At 35.7% G+C, this 17,190-nt stretch overlaps 1 protein-coding gene and 1 pseudogene across 2 annotated transcripts in view; both read left to right on the forward strand.

Annotated features, from left to right (window-relative positions):
• The window catches only part of CNOT6 (CCR4-NOT transcription complex subunit 6), an 84,327-nt gene that overhangs the window by 51,423 nt on the left and 15,714 nt on the right, over nt 1-17,190 (forward strand). For both annotated transcript variants that reach the window (XM_011371988.2, XM_011371990.2), the window contains exons 3-4: nt 7,559-7,745; nt 9,122-9,207. In XM_011371988.2, the coding sequence (XP_011370290.1) occupies nt 7,559-7,745; nt 9,122-9,207 (273 nt within the window). The remainder of the gene's footprint in view (nt 1-7,558; nt 7,746-9,121; nt 9,208-17,190) is intronic.
• LOC111746687 lies at nt 2,889-3,007 on the forward strand (annotated as a pseudogene).

A 17,190-nucleotide genomic window follows, 5' to 3' on the forward strand; every position in this document is an offset into this window, starting at 1 on the left:
TTTGGGGTTACAGATGAATTTGAGGGAGTAGGTGAATTCATGGATACAGAATCCAGGAATAATGAAAATCAACTGTAATTCCTGTTTCTTCTAAAATGTCAGAAATTTAGAGGTTCAGTCAAGATTCCTTCTTCCTTGTTTTTTCTAAATCTGCAAGTGCAGAGCTAATGATATTGATTTCTTTGTAGGCACACTAATTACACCCAGTCCCTTTAGTGTAACACTCAACTTCAGGGAATACTAATTAGATTCTTTCTGTCTCCTGATATTTAGCAATGAAGGATTCTGTGCACTTTAGAATGAAGTTACTTATCAAAACAGGGCTCTTAATCTAGGTCAGGATAATCCCAGGTTTTCTCTAAACTTAAAATTGCATATAAATTTTGGAGTGTTTTATGAATATATATAACTTTATGGAGAGGTAAATAAAATAAATATCATCAGAATCTCAAAAGACGACTCCCTTTTGTTCACTGACTTTCCAGAAAATTGAGAACCTTGGGTTTTTGGATTGCATAGTTCTACCAATAGAGATTTGTATTTATCCACAGTATGTTACTTCTGTAACTTGATCTTTTAGCTTTTTTGCACAAATGGAGTATTGTTTTGAAATTTGCTTTTTTCCAACTTCCTTTATTGTAAACATTTTTCCATATCAGTAAATATAACTATTGCATGCTCTTTAATGGTGGCATTGTCTGAATGAACCATGATTTAAGTATGCGTTATTAATGATCGTTCATGTTATTTCTAATTTTTTCCCTGCTACCAACAGTATATATCTTTGCATACTTGAACAGTATTTTCATAGGGTAAATCACTAATTGTGGAATTGTGATGAGGCAAAGGATATTTAAATTTAAGATTTTATAACTGTTACAGGATTGGTTTCAAAATATAGTCGTATCTTTCCCATAATGAATCAGTGTGTGTTTCCCCCTTATCCTTGTCATTACTGGTTATTAATCTTACTTTACTTTTCACTTAGGTGGAAATGAATATTTTATTGTTTAAATTTGCATTTCTTTCATTACCGAAATGAACTTTTTTTTTTTATGACTGGTCCTTTGTTTTTTCTTGAGTGATTTACCTGTTCTTATCTGTCATTCATTTTCCTGTTGTTGATTGTTTTACTTTTTTTTTTCCTTCATTACAGAGCTCACATAAAAAATACTGAGGGTAGGGACTTTGTTTTATTTCTCATTTTGTCCCTACACCAGCATACTGGTCCCTGAAAGTTGACTGAATTAACGGATGTTATCTCTGGCTGCCATGCATGTTAGCATCTCTATTATATTTTATAGAGGTTTTAAATTTTAATGAATTAAACTTGACAGTATTTTCAGTTTTGGATTCTAAGATAGATTTATGTTTAGAAATTTATTACAGAATTTTTCTTTTCAGTGTATGGTACAGATCTGATTTCTCCCCTTCCTCTGACCCTCGTATGATTGATTTATTTATACATTACTTGATTCTTTTTCCTTCTCCACAGACTTTGTTTTCCTTTCTGGCTACCCTCTTTTTGAGAATTTTATGTCCTTCCTATTAAATTGAAGTATAAAAATGCATTTCTCAAGCCCTTTCAGTTCTTCTTAAGCAGTATCTTGAGTGTAGAGGGCTGGAACACATGCAAAACATGATAGACACTTGCTAAATAGTTTGTTATATTTTAACAAACTATTTATGTTTATGTTATATTATGTTTATGTTTTAGTCATATTGAATATTAACTATTTTTCATTTTTATGAACTGATAATTAAGTAAATAAAATTTGTTTTACAAATAGTCTATGCTGCAGATTCTACTGTAAGTGTTATACAGTAAGGAAAGGCACCTTAGATCAAGATAGATTTTATTACACAGCTCTGTTGATATATAGTTGACATGTAATAATCAGCATATACATAAAGTAAATAATGTGATATATTTTGACCTGTGTGTACATCTTTGAAACCGTCACCACATTCAAGAGTGAACATACCCATCATTCGTCAAATTTGTAATCCCTTCTTCCCTGCCTCCCTCATTTCTCCATGCCCTCCCGCATTCTCAGGCAACCAATGTTCTTTCTATAGCTATAGATTAGTTTACATTTTATAAACTTTTTAAATAAATGAAGTCATACAGTATGTACTCTTTATTTTTGTCTACTACTTTGAGATTCATCTGTGTTGTTAGTTTTCAGTAGTTCATTCTTTTTATTACTGAATATTAGCCCACTATTTCGATATGCCAGTATTTGTTTTTCCATTCACTTGATGAATATATTTGAATAGTTTCCAGTATTTGGGTATTACAAATAAAGCTGATATGAACATTTATGTACAAGTCTTTGCGTAGGCATAGTTTTTATTTCTTTTGGGCAAACACCTAAGAATGGAATCGGTCATATGATAGGTATACAATTAACTTTTTAAAAAACTGACAAACTATTTTGCAAAGAGGTTGTCTCATTTTACATGCCTACTAGGTATTTTTATTCCATACCCTTACCAACACTTGGCAGGATAAACTTTTTAATTTTAGCCTTTTTTCTGCTCTATAATTTTACCTCATTGTGGTTTTAATTTGCATTTCCCTAATGACTGCTGGTGCTGATCATCTTTTTATGTTGATTATTTGCCATCTGTGTCTGTTCAAATCTTTTGCCCATTTCGAAAATTGGGTTGTTTTCTTATTGAGTTTTGAGAGAGCTTTGTATAACAAGTCTTGAAATCAGGTAGTGTTAGTCATTCTGTTTTTTGTTTTTGTTTTTGTTTTTCCAAAGTTGTCTTGGCTTTTCTAAGTCTTTTTTCAATTTCCATATGAATTTTAGAGTCATCTTTCCAGTTTCAAACTTGCTAACATTTTGATTGGGATTGTGTTGACTCTAAACCAATTTGAGGTCTATGACCATGCCACCCTGAACAAGCCCGATCCTGTCTGATCTTGGAAGCTAAGCAGGGTCGGGCCTGGTTAGTACTTGGATGGGAGACCACCTAAGAAGACCAGGTGCTGTAGGCGTAAAAAATAAAAGAAAATAAGGGATCGTAAGCTGACAAGGTCCTTGCAACCTGTGAGGTCAACCAAGGGTTGCCTCACTTATAAATAAACAAACAAACCAATTTGAGGACATCTAACATCTTAATAATATTGAATCTTCTGATTTGTGGAGACAGATCTCTTCCCTTATTTAGGTCTTCTTTTATTTCTCTCAGCATCGTTGTGTAGTTTTTAACACAAGTCTACCCATTTTTTGGGGTCAAATTCACCCCTAAGTATTGCATAATTTTGATTGTATTGTAAATATTGCCATATTTAAATTTTAATTTCTGGTAGTATATAGAAATACAATAGATATTTTATATTTCAATTTATCCCTATGGCTTTGCTATAAACTCACTTATTAGAATTTTTATAGATTTCACAGGATTTTTACATGGATGATTGTGCCATTTGCAAATACAGATAGCTTTATTTCTGCCTTTCCAATTTTTAATTTTTCTTACCTGACTGCACTGGCTAGAACTTACAGTATAATGTCGAATGGGGTTGATGAGAATGCAAATTTTTGCTTTGTTTCTCATGTTAGGGGTTAAACAGTCATTCCTTTACCATTAAGCTTTTTGTAGATACCCTTTTACAAAATTGAGGAAAATTCTCCTATTTTTAGCTTACTGAGAAGTGTTTTTAAATCAGGAATGGGTATTGATTTTTGTCAAATGCTTTTTCTGTGTTTATTCAGATGGTTTTCTAAGGAATTTTTTGAATAAATTTTTTTAATTGTTCAGCAAACTGAATTTCTTGGCACAAATCTTATCCCCTTATTATGTTGTTGGATTTGATTTATTAAGATTTTGTTAAATTTTGCATTTGTGTTCATGAGAGATGTTTAGTGGTAGTTTTCTTGTATTTTGCCTGGTTTTGGTAACAAGGTGATGTTGGCCTCATAGAAGGAGTTGGAAAGTATCTTCTTGTCTTCGGTTTTCTGGATGAATTTTTGTAGAACTGATACTAGTTCTTCCTTAAATGTTTGGTAGTTTTCAATAGTGAACCAATCTGGTTCTAGAATTTTCTTTGTGGGAAGGTTTTTATCAAATACATTCATAATGTTGTGCAACCATCGCTACCATCCATCTCCATAGCACTTTTCATCTTGTAACTTGCCTTCATTTTTTGAAAGCCATTTTTGCTGGGTTGCTAAGTTGACAGGATTTTGTTTTTCTTTCAGTATATTAAAGATTTTGCTCCACTGTCTTTTCTCTTACAGTGTTTACAACTAGAAATCTGCATTTTACCTTTGTTTCTCCGTGTGGAATGTAATTATTTTCCCCTGACAGCTTTTAAGATTTACTCTTTATTTTTTTTAGGCCATTTGATTAAGATGTGTTTTCGTGGAGTTTTCTTTTTTGTTTTTCATGGAGTTTTCATGTGATTGGGGTTCATTTGAGCTTTCTGTGTCTGTGGCTTTGTAGTTTTCATCAAGCGTGGAAATTTTTCCACCTTTCTCTCTTTTCTTGGTAACAGCTTGAGATATAATTTACTCAATTCGCCCCGTAAAAGGTACTTTCAGTGGTCTTTGCATATTCATAGAGTTATATACACATTAGCAATCATCTTCCATTTTCTCTCAACCACCCAGCCCTTGGTAACCATTAATCTTCTTTCTGTCTCAGGGGATTTTTGACCCTTCTGGACATTTCATATAAATGGAGTCATGTAATATGTGGTCACCAGCTTCTTTCAGTGTTTATCCATGTTGTAGCATGTGTCAGTACTAGTATAATACTCTATTGTATGAATAGGCCACATTTTATTTATTCATCAGTCAATGAACGTTTGAGTCGTTTCCACTTCCTGACTCAGAATAATTCTGCTATGAACATTTGTGTGTAAGTTTCTGTGTAGAAATACATTTTCCTTTCTTTTGGTTATATACATACCTAGGAGTGAATTGTTGGCTTATGTGGTAACTATATTGAACCTTTTTAGGAACTGCTACACTATTTTCTAAAGTGGCTGAGTCACTTTACATTTTCACCAGCAGCATGTGAGGGTTCCAGTTTCCCACTCCTTGTCAGTACTTGTTATCGTCTGTCTTTCAGATTATAGTTCTCGTGGGTGCGAAGCAGTATCTCATTGTGGCTTTAATTTTCATTTCCCTGGTGGCTGATGATATAGAGCATCTTTTCATGTGCTTTTGGCTATTTCGTGCATCTTCTTCGGAGAAGTGTCTATTGGATCTTTGCCCATTTTTAAATTGGATTGTCTTTTTCCTACTCAGTTGTGTTCTTTGTATATTCTGGATACAAATAGCTTTTCAGATTTATGATTTTCAGATGTTTTCTCCCTTTTCTGAAGTTGCCTTTTCACTTTATTACCAGTGTCCCTTGAAGCACAAAAGGTTTTGATTTCAACGAAGTACAATTTATCTAATACTTATTTTGTTGCTTGTGCTATTAGTGTCATATCTAACAAACCATTGCCTAATCCTAGGTCATGGAGATTGAAGTCTATGTTTTATTCCAAGAGTTTTTGAGTTAAATTTTGTATATGGTGTGAGATAAGGGTCCAGCTTCATTCTTTTGCATGTGGATATCCACTTATCTCTTGCCTTTATTTGTTAAGATAATTTTTTCTGTCCCCAGCCCATCCCTGTTTTGGGGATTCTAGTAACATATATATGAGGTTCTTTAAAGTTGTTCAGGAGTTCACTGATGTAATTTTTTCAGTATGTTTTCTCTCTTTGTTTCATCTTGGATAGTTTCTATTGCTACATCTTCATTTTAGACTTAGCGTTCAATTTTAGAAGTTCAGTTTGAGTGTCTATGCTATCTTGTATCTCTACTTAACACATTTAGTCTTCTAACTTCTGATGATATGGAATATAGTTACAGTAACTTTTAATGTCTACTAATTTTATAATTATTATTTCTTCTGGACTAATTTGGATTGATTGATTTTTCTCTTCATTTTGGATGTTATTTTCCTGTTTCTTTGCTTGCCTGTTAATTTTTTCTTGGATGCCAGATGTTTTGAATTTTACCTTTGTGGGGTGATGCATATTTTTGTATTTCTGTAACTAGTTTTGAGCTTCATTTTGGGATACAGTTACTTGGAAACTGTATCTTTTGAGACTTGCTCTTAAACTTTCTTAGGGGAGCCGAGGGCAACCTTCAGTCTGTGGCTGATTTTGCACTGCCTAATGCCTTGCGAGTTACGAGTTTACCTCTGGCAGTTGGGAATACCAGCTAGCCTCAGTTGTGTGTGAACCTGGGGGTCGTTGCCTCACCTCCTTTTGGGTGTTTTTTTCCTTCTGTCTCAGGTAGTTTCTCACATGCATATGCTGATTAATACTCAGCTGAAAACTGAAGGGGCACTTTCTTTAGATCTCCAGCCCTCTCTGTTCGTCTCTCTCCTCTCTGGTACTTTGCCTTTGTAAACTCTAGTCATCTTGGCTTTCCTGGACCTTCACTCTGTCTCCTGATACCACCATGTTACCCCTGGCACCCTCTCCACTGTGCTACTGTTTAGGAAGTAAGCTGAGACCGTTGTGGGGCCCACATTTGTTTCCCATTCTTCAGGGATCACTCTCTTGCATTGGTCAATGTCTTATCACTAAAATTTGTTGATTAATATATATTATCTGGTTTTGTAGTTGTTCAGGTGGAATGGTAAATTTGGTCCCTGTTACTCCATCTTGATTAAAAGTAGAAGTCTCAGGATTGCTTTTCAGCCAATAGAAAATCAGTTCTCAAAGACTGGTATATTTCTATTATATCTGTTTGTTTCATTTTCTCTGACTAGATCCTGAATCGTTAAAGAGATTATGGGGGAAGTTCTTATATGCATTGTAGAAATTACTGCATCTTACCATGAAGTGTCAAAGTGCAGATTTAATATTGCATTGAAGAAATTATTCTCTTCTTAGTAATTGAATCCTGCGTCTACTACTGTTCGATTATGTAGTTATGACTTAACAGAAATGTTTCTTGGCAAGTATTTTTACTTTTACTTATGTGGTACAGCTTTTGTTTAATTACGTGCTTTCTGACACAGCCGTCACTGGAGTAATCTGATTGCAAAGCTTTGCCAATGTGAAGATGCCTCATTTGCCTCTTGTTTCGGGTATAATTCTCATCTTCTGGTATTAGATTTGATTTTTTTTTCTTTGCTTTTGCTTTTTTTTTTTGGGGGGGGCTTAAGTTCAAATCAACCATGTAGAAATAGTAGATTTATCATTACTACAAATTATTCATACTTTTTCTTTTATGTTATAGCCAAGGCCACATTAAAGGATAAAGTCTTAACTCTTGTGCTCTTAAAAATAATAATGTAATCTAAATATTTATGTATTGCCTTAAGTGGTTTTTTTTAGCCTGCTAAGTGTAGAGTTTATAATGTCATAATAGCATTGAATTGTCCTAGAATAGGTAAAGTTTTTCCTGTTAACCCCTCTCTCACAATTTTTTGTACGGTAAATTATTACTCATTAAAACATCTAAATGTTTTTTAATCCAGAATCAGATTGTAAAGAACATTATAATCCTTGCCCCGTTTTTTCTTCTCTTACAGGAAGAGTAAGAAGCTTAAGCTCATCTTTGTGGTCACTAACTCACCTGACAGCTTTGCATCTGAGTGACAATTTCTTGTCCCGCATTCCTTCAGACATTGCCAAGCTTCACAATCTGGTGTATCTGGACCTGTCCTCAAACAAGATCCGGAGTTTACCGGCAGAACTCGGAAACATGGTATCACTCAGGTGTGCAGATTCAGCTTAGTAGATAACCATATACCCCCTAATTAGAACAAGATAGAGTGTTGTTCATTTTCTTAGGAAAGACCACTATCAATTTGACAGTTTTTGACCAAAAGTAAACATAAGTATATATGTATATTTATATAAAGTTTTCTTGGAAAATTGAATGTCAACTAATAAATAATAAGTCAAGTAGATTCGTTGCCTAAAATTTGTTTTATTGCTATGTTTTGTGTAATATACTTTATTACTGAACCAAAATTTTGGACGAAGTGTGAGTGAACAGATAGAAGACACTCATGTCATCCCACATATACACTCACCTATGACAGATGGTTATGGTATTGTCCCCACTTAATTCTGGGCACCATACCATCCTTAACAGAGGGTCTAGGAAACCACTCCCAGTCAGTGAAATGTTTTTGGCCCTTCCAGGTCTTATATGCATGATAGTAATAAAGGCTGGACTTGAAAGAAGCTAGAGTTAGTCATTGAGTTGGGGACTGTGTATAGAGTGTAGGGGGTGGGTAGGCTGTGGAGTCACACAGAGTCAGATTGGAATCCTGACTTTGCCATTTACAAGTTGTGTGATTTGTGATAAGCTTCTTGTCCATTTTATAGTCTAGACAACCTCGGATTTACTCAGTAGTAACAAAGATTCATTTAAATTCTAAGAACCAAGGATTATAGAAATAGTTCTCATTCATGTGTAAAAAATTATAAATATTTTTCCTATTAAAGAGTCCTTTGATATTTATATTATGGTTATCTGTAAAAAAACAAATCACTAAAATAATCAATGGTAGATAATATAGCTGCCGTTCTTTCTAAAGTGAAACTTTAGTAAATTTAGAGAAATGTTAATCATAAAGTTAATTGTGCAGCCAGCTATCAGAAGTTCTTTTGAGTTGGTACTACATCATTTTCATTCTTTTGACAATTCACGCTAGTCTGTTTTATCACTTCCCTCAACATGTGTAATAGATGCTACGTATGATAGACTAGTGCTGCTCTCAGGGTGGTCTGTGGGCTGCCAGTTTGCAAACTGTGTCACCAGCCCGAAGTGAGATATACAGCATGTGAGGGAGATTTTGTATCTGTTGAGTCTAATACTCTTGAATAATTGGGGCTTGAATTTGTTGGTCTTTTATATCTCATTTTGTTTTTCTGGTAATTCATTGTTTTCCTGTATTTTATAAATGTATTGGTCTGTGGAAGTTTGGATTTTTGGTTGTATTTTGTTTTTTAACACATATGATTTGAAAAGCACTATTTTGTCATTCTTAGGAGCTTATATTCCTTGAAATTAATATTGTCGATATTAGCTGTTAAAGGTTAATAATATATCTTCTGACTTCCTGGACTTTTTATATCAACAGGGAACTCCATTTAAATTATAACCTGTTACGAGTTCTACCTTTCGAGCTGGGAAAACTGTTTCAGTTGCAGACTTTAGGCCTGAAAGGTATGACTTCCCATATTTGTGCTTTTTTAGTTTATATGTATGTTTTTGAGTCTAAAGAAGCCGTAAGAGGGAATCATTTTGCCAGGGGATTTACAGGCTCACTCTTCCCCAAATTTCATCAATTTCTTAGGTACATCAAGGGGGTTTCTCTCTTGTTCACCCGTAAACTGTCTACCAGTGTTTGTATTCTTTTTTACTCTTAGCCTAGCCTTGCATTTCTAGCCTTTGTTTCAATCACCTCTATTCCTGAGGTTGTACTTTATTTAATGTCATCATACTGTGAACAGCTATTTTTCCTCCTATGTTCAAATCTCAAAAAAAAATGGAAACTCACATAGTGCAAAAAAACAGTAAATAGAAGGTTTGGACCTATTAATGAAGTTAAGTATTTGAGCATTTTTTAAAAATTTGATTTATGAGAACTTCCTTAGTATATTAGAATTGGAGGGGCATAATTAATCCAGTAAGAACTATTGGGAAATGTTTTTTTTTAAACCAGCAAGATTGGTAGTCACATTTTAATAATATGTCAATACTTATATTTCATCACATTAAATGAGTCTTCACCAATCTTGTAGCTTTCTTTATAATTGATTCCTAAGAAAAGCCATATAATAAAGTATTCACGAATTGCACTCTTATTTCTTAGAAATACAGTTATGAGGTTTTACTCCTATAAATTCATTTCATATTATATAAGTAATAACAATCACAAAAACAAATTAAGTGGAAAAATACAAATAATACATTTACAAATGTATGTAATACCATATTGAACAAACATTACCTTTATAAATGGTTCTTTGGAAAGCTTTTATTCTGTGTGAGACTGGACTTGCTGAGGTTTCTTAAGGTAGAGATCAGGGAAATGTAAGCTGCAGATAGCTTCTTCTGTTATATTTCCCTTTGGTAGCCTAGCTTTTTTATTTTGTTTTTATATTTGATAAAAGTATAAAATGTAGCAAAGTATATCTATATACTGACCACCGGAATTAACAATATTTTGTCACTTTTGTATCTTTTTTAAATACAAAAGAAATGGAACATTATAGAATTAAGACCCTTCTTGTTCTTCTTCTAGTCCCTTTCTCATCCCAGAGGCAACTACTGTTGTGTCCTGTTGGGTCAAGGTTTTACAATCATACAGGATATATTTTATTTAAAAACCTTAGTCTGTTCATTTCTCTAAGGATTTACAAACGTTATTTGAAGTTAGGGTCATCGGTCATAGATTTTCAAACTGATTTAATGTGCCTCTGAAAGTAAATGTTTGGGTCGTGTAGGACAGTTTTTATGGCACCTTCATTTTTGGTGATCCTTTGCTCTTTCAATTTCAGAAAGATCCTTTACTATTTGACATCTAGGCTTTTACGTTTCTTCCTTGGAAGTATAGTTTCACAGAGATATTTGTTTATCTCAGATATCCTGTTGGACATTGCTACCCATCTGTCTGTAACAGCTGTCTTTTTGCCAATTTCACCTTTTTTGAACAAATCCTATGTTCTATTGAGCTTTGCACACTTTAATGTGCCAGCTACTTCTTAAAGCAAGCACTTACATCATCCTTGCTCTCTGAAAACTTCTATCATTGATTTCTCATGGCACCTATTATTTGGAAGAGAGAAAATATCACTTAGTTCAAAAATCATTCCTTTTTGTTACAGTATCCATTCATACAAAGCCAGAATATTTCTGCATCATGAATCAGTTCATATCATTTTCCTTAAAGTTGATTACATAGAGCTAGCACGCTTCACTGTTTTTTCACATTTTCCATGTTCTTGAAAATTGTTCTACAATGAAAGGTTGTTAGGACTATTACCTTAGATGCACATTCACTTGTTTTATTTTTTATTTTGTGATACTTAGACATTCACATGAACCTGTAAGAAATAATGCAAAACAGTTCACGTGCCCTTTACCCAATTTCCATGGATGGTGGCATCTCTCAAAACTGTAGCACAGAGTCACTACCGGATCTTGACATGGAGAAGTCAAGATACAGAACAGTCTCATCACCGGAGGAACCCTCATGGTGCCCTCTTAGACCCACACCCACTTGCTTCTTGCCCCAGCGTACTCCCTTAACTTCTGACAACTACCCATATGTTCTCCATTTCTATAATTTTGTTATTTCAAGAATATTATAGTAATAGAATCATGCTGTATGTAATTTTTCAAGATCGATTTTTTAACTTCGGTTAATTCTTTATAGATTCACCCAAGTTGTTGTGTGTTTGCGCCTGTTTACTGATGAGTAGTGTTCCACGATATGAATTTGTCATCAGTTGTTAAACAGTTCGCCTGTCGAAGGACATCTGGGTGGTTTCCAGTGTTTGGTTATTACTGATGAAGCTGCTGTGAACATTCTGTCTACAGGTTATTGTGTGAACATAAGATTCGTTTTAGGATAAATACCTAGGAGTGTGAGTGTTGGGTCATATGTTAGTTTCATGTTTGTTTTTTAAAGAAATTGCCAGACTGTTTTTCCATAGTGGCTGTACTATTTTACATTTTTGCCAGTAGTAAGTGATCTAGTTTCTTAGCATCCTCACAACATTTGGTGGTGTCAAACTATTTTTGTGTTAACCTTTCTGACATGTGCAGTGATATCTCATTGTTGTATTACTTTGCATTTCCCTGCTGGCTAAAGATATTGAACATCTATCTTTACATGTGCTTATTTATAATCTGTATGTCATCATCTATAAAATATCTCTTTATATCTTTGCCCACGTTCTATCTAATTGTATTTTTTGCTGTTTTACTGTTTAGTATTAGGAGTCCCGTATGTATTCTGGATACAGGGCCTTTGTCAGATGTGTGATTTGCAAATATTTTCTCCCAGTATGTAGCTTATCTTTTCATCCTTTTAACAGGGTGAAAAGATTCCATCATGTGTAAGGGCAGAGATTTCCCCCTCCACACCAGCAAGCAGTTCTAGGACACCAGCTGAGTGTCCTACAATGCAACTCACTCCTAATACTACCTACCTGGAGATAGCATCAGATTTCCCAGGTAAAGAGGGCTTAGTGTCCTACAAGACTAATGCACCTTACCCGCACCAAAAAAAAAAAAAAACTTCAGATGCCAGTCACAAGCCCAGGTTATCACCTGTGTTTCTGATGGACTGGCTGCAGATTGGAGTTTCACTAGTTTACTGCTTTATCATAAACCAGAGACTTGGGAATAGCCAGGTGGTAGAGATGTATAGGGCGAGGTATGGGGAGAGGACAGGGAGCTTCCGAGCCCCTCTCCAGGCACACCGTGCTTGCTTTCTTATTGAATTTCCAAGTTCAAAATGGAGGGTCTCTGAACCCTCTCCTTTAGGGTGTTGATGGAGGCTTCATTGCATAGATAAGATTGATAAATCATTGGCCATTGGTGATTGAGTCAACCCCAGTCCTTTCAGTTGTCAGTTTTTGTTTAAAATATTTTGCAGTTCTGCTCTTTGGTGGATACACTTAGAATTGCTATGTCTTGAGGGATTGACCTTTTAACATGACATATAGGCACTGTCTGTCTCTGGTAATTTTTTGCTTCCTCTGAAATGTACTTTGTCTGATATTAATATAGCCACTTCTGCTTTCTTTTAATATGTATATGATTTATATCTTCATCCTTTTCAGCCTGCTTATATTGTTATATTTGAAGTCTCTTATGGACAACACATTATTGGGTCGTGTTTTAAAATCCACTCTGCCAATCTGTCTTTTAATTGGTATGTTTAGACCATTTATACTTAATGTAATTATTGATAGGTTAGGGCTTATGTCTGCATTTTATGTTGTTCTCCCTGGGTTTTGTCTTTTTGATTTCATTTTCCTGCCTTCTTGTGGGTTACTTGAACATCTTTTTGTATTTTTATTTTATCTTGTCTTTAGTGTGTCTGAATTATCCATTTGTATCTTTTTTAGTGGTTGCTCTGAGTATTACTTTATATATATATATACACAACTTGTCACAGTCTGTTATCATTTTACCAGTTTGAATGAAGTATAGAAATCTTAACTCTCTTTATGACCTTTTATTTTCCTCTTATTTCTGATACAATTTTCTTAAATATTTTCTTTATTTACATTTAGAAACAAACCAGTATTACAAAGTAGTTACAAAAAATTTTTAATTGCCAGTGATGATTTAGAAATTTTAAGAGAAGGAAGCCTATTTTATTTTTAACCATATTCTTTTTTCTTTCTTCCTCATATTTCAAGGCTCCTTTTATCATTTCCTTTCTGTTTAGGGAATTTCCATTAGTGTTTCTTTTAGGATAGATATACTGGCAACAGATTCTCTTAGTTTTCTGTCATAGAGAATGTCTTTATTTTCCTTCATTCCTTAAAGGTTTGTTTTACTAAATATAGGAATCTGGGTTGAAAAATATGGTGCCATTTTCTTCTGGTCACTGTGGTTTGTGATGAGAAATTAGCTGTTATTCAGATTGTTTTTCCCCTACAGGTAAGGGGTCTCTCTTTCTCTGGCTTCTTAAAATTTTTTTTGTCTTTAATTTTTAGAAGTTTAATTATGATATGTGGCTTGGTGTGGATTCCTTTAGGTTTGTCCTTTTTGGTTTTATCACCTTCTTAAATCTGTAGGTTTATATTTCTTGCCACATTTGGGAAGTTTCCAGCTATTTCTTTGAGTACTTTTGCAGCCTTGTGCTCTTTGTCCTCTGCTTCCATGACTCTGAGGACATGGACATTAAATGTTTTGCTGTGGTCTCACAGGTCCGTGAGGCTCTATTCATTTTTCTTTAGTCTGTTTCCTTTCTGTGGTTCAGATTGGGTAATTTCTATTGTTTTGTATTCTAGTTCACCAGTTCTTTCCTCCGACTCTCTATTCTGCAGTTGAACCTATCCACTAAGCTTTTTATCTCATTTATTCTATTCAGTTTTTTTCTTTCTTTTCTTTTTTAATTTTAATTAATTTCAAGTATATAGTACATTGGTTAGACATCTATATAGTTAGTAAAATGATCCCCTCAATTTCTCCCTCCCTCCCCTGACACTCCACCTAGCCAATGTATTACTGCTAATTGCATTCCTTATGCTGTGCTTCCCATCCCTGTGACCATCCGTCAGCTACTAATTTGTACTTCTTTAACCCTTCACCCATTCTCCCAGCCCTCCAAACCCCTCTCCCCTCTGTCACCAAATTGTCCACTATATTTGTGGGTCTGTTTTTGATTAGTTTGTTCTTTTTATTCCTTAAATTCCACATGTAAGTGAAATCATATAGTGTTTATCTTTCTCTGCCTGACTTAAATACCTTCTAGATTCATCAAAGCAATATCTTTTTCCATCCCCCTCCTTCTCATATGTAGGGGTCTTGTTTTCTTATCCTTTCAGTCACTCTATCTTTTGGTTGGAGCACTTAATTCTTTTCCATTTAAGATATTTATTGATAGGAGTGTAGTTGTTACCATTCTTTATTCCTGTTTTTGATACATGTTTTTCCTTCTTAAAGAAGTCCCTCCAACATTTCCTGTAATTCTGGCTTGATGGTGATAAATTCCTTTAGTTTATTTTTGTGTAGGAAGCTCTTTATCTGTCCTTCAACTCTAAATGTTAGCTTTGCTGGATAAATTATTCTTGATTGTAGATCCTGGGTCTTCATTCTGTCGAATATTTTTTGCCAAGCTCTTCTGTCCTGCATAGTTTCTTTTGAGAAATCAGCTGCCAGTCGTATGGGTGTTCCCTTATATGTAATTATTTGTTTTTCTCTTGCTGCTTTTAATATTGTTTCTTTTTATTTAATCTTTGGCATTTTAATTATGATGTGTCTTGGTGTGGGCCTCTTTGGATCCCTGATTTTCGGAATCCTCAGCTCTTAGGGTTTTGTGTCCATTTCCTTCACCAGGTTAGGGAAGTTTTCCATCATTATTTCTTCAAACAGCTGTTCAACATCTTGATTTTCTTCACTTACGCCGATCAGACGAATATTTAGCGCCTTAATAGTCTCCCATATCCTCCTTAAATTATTTTTATAGTCTTGGCATCTTTTTCTTGCCATTCTGTCTGAGTATCCTGATTTGCTTTCCTGTCTTCTAGATAGGGCATGTGATCCTTGCCTTTATTCACTTTGTTTATTCCTTTGTTTATTCCATTTATATACTTTTCATCTCAGATGTGTTCTCTATTTCAGGCTGGTTCCCTTTTATAATTTCCATTTCCATTTTTATCTTTTTGTTGGAGTTCTCTACATCTCCCGAAAGTTCATTGAGCATCTTTATAACTAGTGTTTTGAGCTCTGTATCTGTTAGATTACTTGACTCCATTATATCTGGATCTATGTTCTGTTCTGTCATATGTTTTCTGCTTCTTTGTCTTCCCATTTTGGCTGCCTTTCCATGTCTGTTTCTATGTACTAAGCAAAGCTCCTTGTCTCCCGGTCTTATTAGTGTGGATTTGTAAAGTAGGTGTCCAGTGCCACAGTCTTGAGAGGGGTTCAGCTGCAGGCCAAAATTAGCCCAAGCTTCTACCCCTCCAGAGCCACGTGTTAAGATTCAGCAAGCAAAATCCACAGATGCTGTGCTTACAGTTGCCTCAAAAGGCCACACCAGAAACCGAGGCCAGCTGCCTCTACCAGAGTCAGCCTCAGCAAAGAGCGCCTGACTCTCTGAAAATACACCTGGATGTGGCTTGGGTGTTGCCCGAGCTAGAGGAGGTGGGGTTTCAGGGAATCTTTTGGGTGGAGCGACCTTTATTATCCAGTTTGATGACATCACGGCAATGGCAGCACTGTGTCTACGCACTGGGAGAGGGGAGGGCTCAACAGGGAACAATGGATACTGCCCGCACTAATGTACAGAGCGAGTCTCGCCTAGTCCTCACTCTGACAGTGTCTCCTTGTAAATCCCTGGTACCCCATGTGCACAGCTGACTCAGCACTGGTGCTCAGAGCAAGCAGGTCTGTCACCACGAAAATCCACTCACAGACACTGCCCCTTTAAGAGGCTCCCGCCGCTGTTGCAGCCTCCATCTCACTCAGCTGCTTGAGACTGGGCAGCCCCGCATCCTCGCCCGTCATACCTTCTGCCGTTGCAGGGTGATTTCTCGGATTTCTCCGTAGTTGTATGGCTTGTTCATCTAGATCTCAGGCGATTTTTCCTTGCTGCTGCTCCTTATTTCTGTCACAACTTTGATTTGATTGCCAGAGGGATGAATAGAGCTTCTATCATGTATGCCATTTTTTTTCCTCCTCATTCTTCAGTTTTAATATTTCCATTTGTTTTTATGTTTTGTTTATTCGTCAAATGTTTCTTTTTCTTTACTATTTTTTCATTTATTCAGGCATGTTTGTAATTTCTCACTGAAGCATTTTTATCATGCTTGCTCCATTTTGATCAAATCATTCTAATGTTTCTGTCATCTCAACATTGAAATCTTTTACTTATCTTTTTCCATTCATTTTGAAATCTGGTTCTTGGTATAAAAAGTGATTTTCACTTGAAACGACATATTCACTTTATGCTGTGAAACTAGACCTTGTTCAAATCCTGTTTTGACTGGCTTTCTCTAACACTGCATTGAGAGGGAAAGCAGGCACTGTCTCCTTACGGCCAAGGGAGGCAAGAGTTCAGGTTCCCCTTCGCCTCTCTTGACACCTGAGAGTAAGCTGGGTGGAAGTAGCAATTTTGGCTTTCTGTGAGGTTTCCACAGTTACCTCATTGAGGTGACCTCATTCCTGCTGGGAGGTGGTAAAAGTCTTGACCCCCCCTCGCCTCCACTGACATCATGCCCAGAAGGGGAGCAGAGGGCACCTCATTACTGGGGGTAGAGGTAGAAGTCGAGGTCCGCCCCTCATGGTCTCCCCTGCCGCCACAGCGTGGAGGAGGAGGTCTTACTGCCTGGAGTGGGTAGAAGTCCCAGCTGCCTGCTGGGCCTTCTCTGACACTGCCCCACTGCAGAGTTGGGGTGCCTCCTTCCTTCCTCACCAGGGTGGAAGTCTGGGCTCCCTGCTTATCAGCTTTTGCTGACGTGG

The sequence above is a fragment of the Pteropus vampyrus genome, unplaced genomic scaffold, assembly GCF_000151845.1.
Source record: "Pteropus vampyrus isolate Shadow unplaced genomic scaffold, Pvam_2.0 Scaffold197, whole genome shotgun sequence".
Classification (NCBI taxonomy): domain Eukaryota; kingdom Metazoa; phylum Chordata; class Mammalia; order Chiroptera; family Pteropodidae; genus Pteropus; species Pteropus vampyrus.